Source organism: Quercus suber, unplaced genomic scaffold, assembly GCF_002906115.3.
Source record: "Quercus suber isolate HL8 unplaced genomic scaffold, Cork oak 2.0 scaffold_89, whole genome shotgun sequence".
NCBI lineage: Eukaryota > Viridiplantae > Streptophyta > Magnoliopsida > Fagales > Fagaceae > Quercus > Quercus suber.
Genome location: NW_027069554.1, coordinates 81819 through 84715, shown reverse-complemented (window position 1 = coordinate 84715; position 2897 = coordinate 81819). Strand labels below are relative to the sequence as shown.

At 35.4% G+C, this 2897-nt stretch overlaps 1 protein-coding gene across 1 annotated transcript; it reads left to right on the top strand.

Annotated features, from left to right (window-relative positions):
* Positions 1–11: 11 nt before the first annotated feature.
* LOC111996531 (auxin-responsive protein IAA13) lies at positions 12–2897 on the top strand (the record flags this gene model as incomplete). The annotated part of the gene is given in 5 exon segments (XM_024028516.2): positions 12–280; positions 1215–1528; positions 1888–2005; positions 2291–2352; positions 2452–2897. Coding segments are annotated over 5 exon segments (813 nt in total), but the record flags the coding sequence as incomplete, so codon positions are not given.

Here is a 2897-nt window from a genome sequence, read left to right as displayed (position 1 = left end):
TTCTGAGGCATTCTTCATACCCACCTGAGGCTGAGCTTGAGTTGGGTCTTGGTCTCAGCCTTGGTAGTGGTGGTGTTATGAAGACTAATAAGGGTTGTGCATGGGGTGAGCGTGGTCGAATCTTGACTGCCAAAGACTTCCCTTCTGTTGTGTCTCATGGCTCATCTCGTTTCTCTGACAGAGCTAATCCTGTTGCTTCTGTTGGTGCTGTTCTGGAACCAAGAGAGCTGCTGACTGCTTGTCTTTCTCAAGAGGGTACTGGATTCTCTCCTGGTGCTAGGTTAGATATTACGTAATCACTTTTTTGTTTTCCTTTTAATCTTCTTGTGTTGCTTGCTAAGAAAAAGCTAGGGAAGGAATTGGAATCTTTCTTCCAATCTTTTTTTTTTTCTAATACGCGTAAGGCTAGTTTGTCTAGTATTCCTGATAATGCGCAAACACTGCAACAAAATCAAAATTTTCACTTTTTTTTTTTTTGTTAACCTTCAGCAACTAAATTAAGTAATATACCTCCCTTTTTTTGTAATTTCATCTTTTTGTTTAGCCATATGTGTATTATGGCCTATTCTAAAAAGATTGTTGTATAAATATGTTATGATTTTAATCTTTTATGTTTATACGTGTTGCTGGTATTATTATTATTATTATTCCTATCATATTGATAGAACTGGGTTTTGGTTTCTCACGTGGAGTATTTCCTCCTTGGGTACACCGTACAATGACTGATCGTTTGTGTTTTACTTCTTCTTCTTTTTTTTTTTTTTTTTTTTTAAAGAAAATATTTAGTCATTATGTCTTAGTTCGTGAATAGTTCTATGTCTTCAGTTTTATATTTTTCATCAATGATCTTGTAATCGGCTATATATGTGTTCTTTAGGAACAGGGGTCTCATATTTCTTATTTAGAATAAATTTCTTATTTTTGGTTTTCCTTGTTTTATATACCCTTTTTACAATTATCTTCTTTTTCTTATTATTATCATTATTTTTTTTGGTTTATATTCGAATAATAGGCTCTTTTATAAATAATATAAATAAATAAAAAATGAAATAAAGATTTCCTTGCGAGTGACACCTTTCATGCAAATTTCTGGTATTTTACATTGTTGAAGTAATTGCCAGGTTATTGTGAGAAACGTTTATGACTGATCTTTATTTATGTTCTTCAATCAATTCTCTGATATTCATTTGTTGTGATTTTCTTCATGAAAGCAGTCAGGTTGTGGGATGGCCACCCATAAGGGCTTATAGAATGAACAGCTTAGTTAATCAAGCAAAGAGTCAAAGGGCTGAAGAAGAGAAGGAGATTGATGAAACAGATAAGTCCAAGGATCCTTCAAAGAAGAAAATTTATACCAAGACTGATACTGCGGCTAAAGAAAAAGGCCAACTTGGATTTGTGAAGGTGAATATGGATGGAGTTCCGATAGGAAGGAAGGTTGATTTGAATGCTCATTCTTGCTATGATACTTTAGCCCAAATGCTGGAAGACATGTTTTTTAGATCCACCACAACTGTCAATTCAAGGGGTTAGTGACTTCTTTCTCTTTCTCTTTCTCTTGTGTGTTGGTCTTCAGAATGTTGAAATTGGTCAAATAAAGAATTTCATTCATGGTTTTCGTAAACTAATTTTCGAAGCGTCGCTTGGGGTAGAAGGCCTAGTATGAGTTGTATGTAGTCATGCCAGTTAATTATGCCTAAGTTTTCTTCACCAATGCATGCCATGATGATTGATTGTATTTAACCAGTGACAAGCGAGTGTTTTCGCAATGTTTTTCTATATGTATGGAAAATGTTATGATCATTATGGGGTTAATCATGGATGAGTAATTTATGTGTTCTTTGTTCTTGTATGTCATTGACATGGTTCTTGTGTAATTGGGCTCAGGTGGAGAGAAGGAACAAGCAACTCAACCCTCTAAGCTTTTGGATAGTTCATCTGAATTTGTGCTCACCTATGAAGATAAAGAGGGCGACTGGATGCTTGTGGGAGATGTTCCATGGGGGTACGCAACAACCAGTTAACTCTTATTTTCAAATAAAAATAAAAAAATAAAAGGGGAGTAAGGGAAAGGGGAAAATGGGCACACATATGAAGTGGAAGTGAGCCTAGCCACTCTTGAAGGTCCTAGCCACTGATGGACTGTATTACTAGGTGGTCTATTTGAGGCTTGGATGACCAAAAAGAGGGGGGATAGAGAGAAAGAAATTGCTTGGTTCAATTCTTTTTATTGTTTATTTGTTTATTTTGTAATGCTTACAGTATGTTTGCTATATTCTGTTGTATTTAGGATGTTCCTTACCTCTGTGAAACGGCTTCGAATCATGAGAACTTCTGAGGCTAATGGACTTGGTATGTCAACTTACAGTTATAATTCGTGTATCCCGCTTACAAATTTTGAGTTTTATTTGTTTTCCCCTTCTTTCTAAGTTTATCCATATGTATTTCCAGGTACAAGATTTCAAGAAAGGAATGAGAGACAAAGAATCAAGCCCATATAATATCAAGGGCTGTCTGATAATTTTAAATTTGGTAAGATGAAGAAAGCCACAGTTTGACTACAGAAGTTAAAGGAAAGTAGAAAAAAAAAAGTTGATGAGACAGAGTGTTTTGTTAAAGATTGTTCTTCCACTGGTTTTACCCTGCTTTTTTTTGTATACTCAACCAGTCTCTGGTTCTTGCTGCCTTTTTGTTCTTTTAGGCCATTTGATTTTAGATCTTTTACAGCCCTTTATATAATGCTACCATACAGGCCTGCCTCCTTGGCTGATTGCTGCTTCACCGTATTGTAAATATGGGAGTACTCGATATCTAGAGTGTTGAGTTTGCTGCAATCTAGTGGACTCAGTTTTTACTTGGTGATGAAAGAAAAACTTGTGTGGTGTTGATTTCAAAAA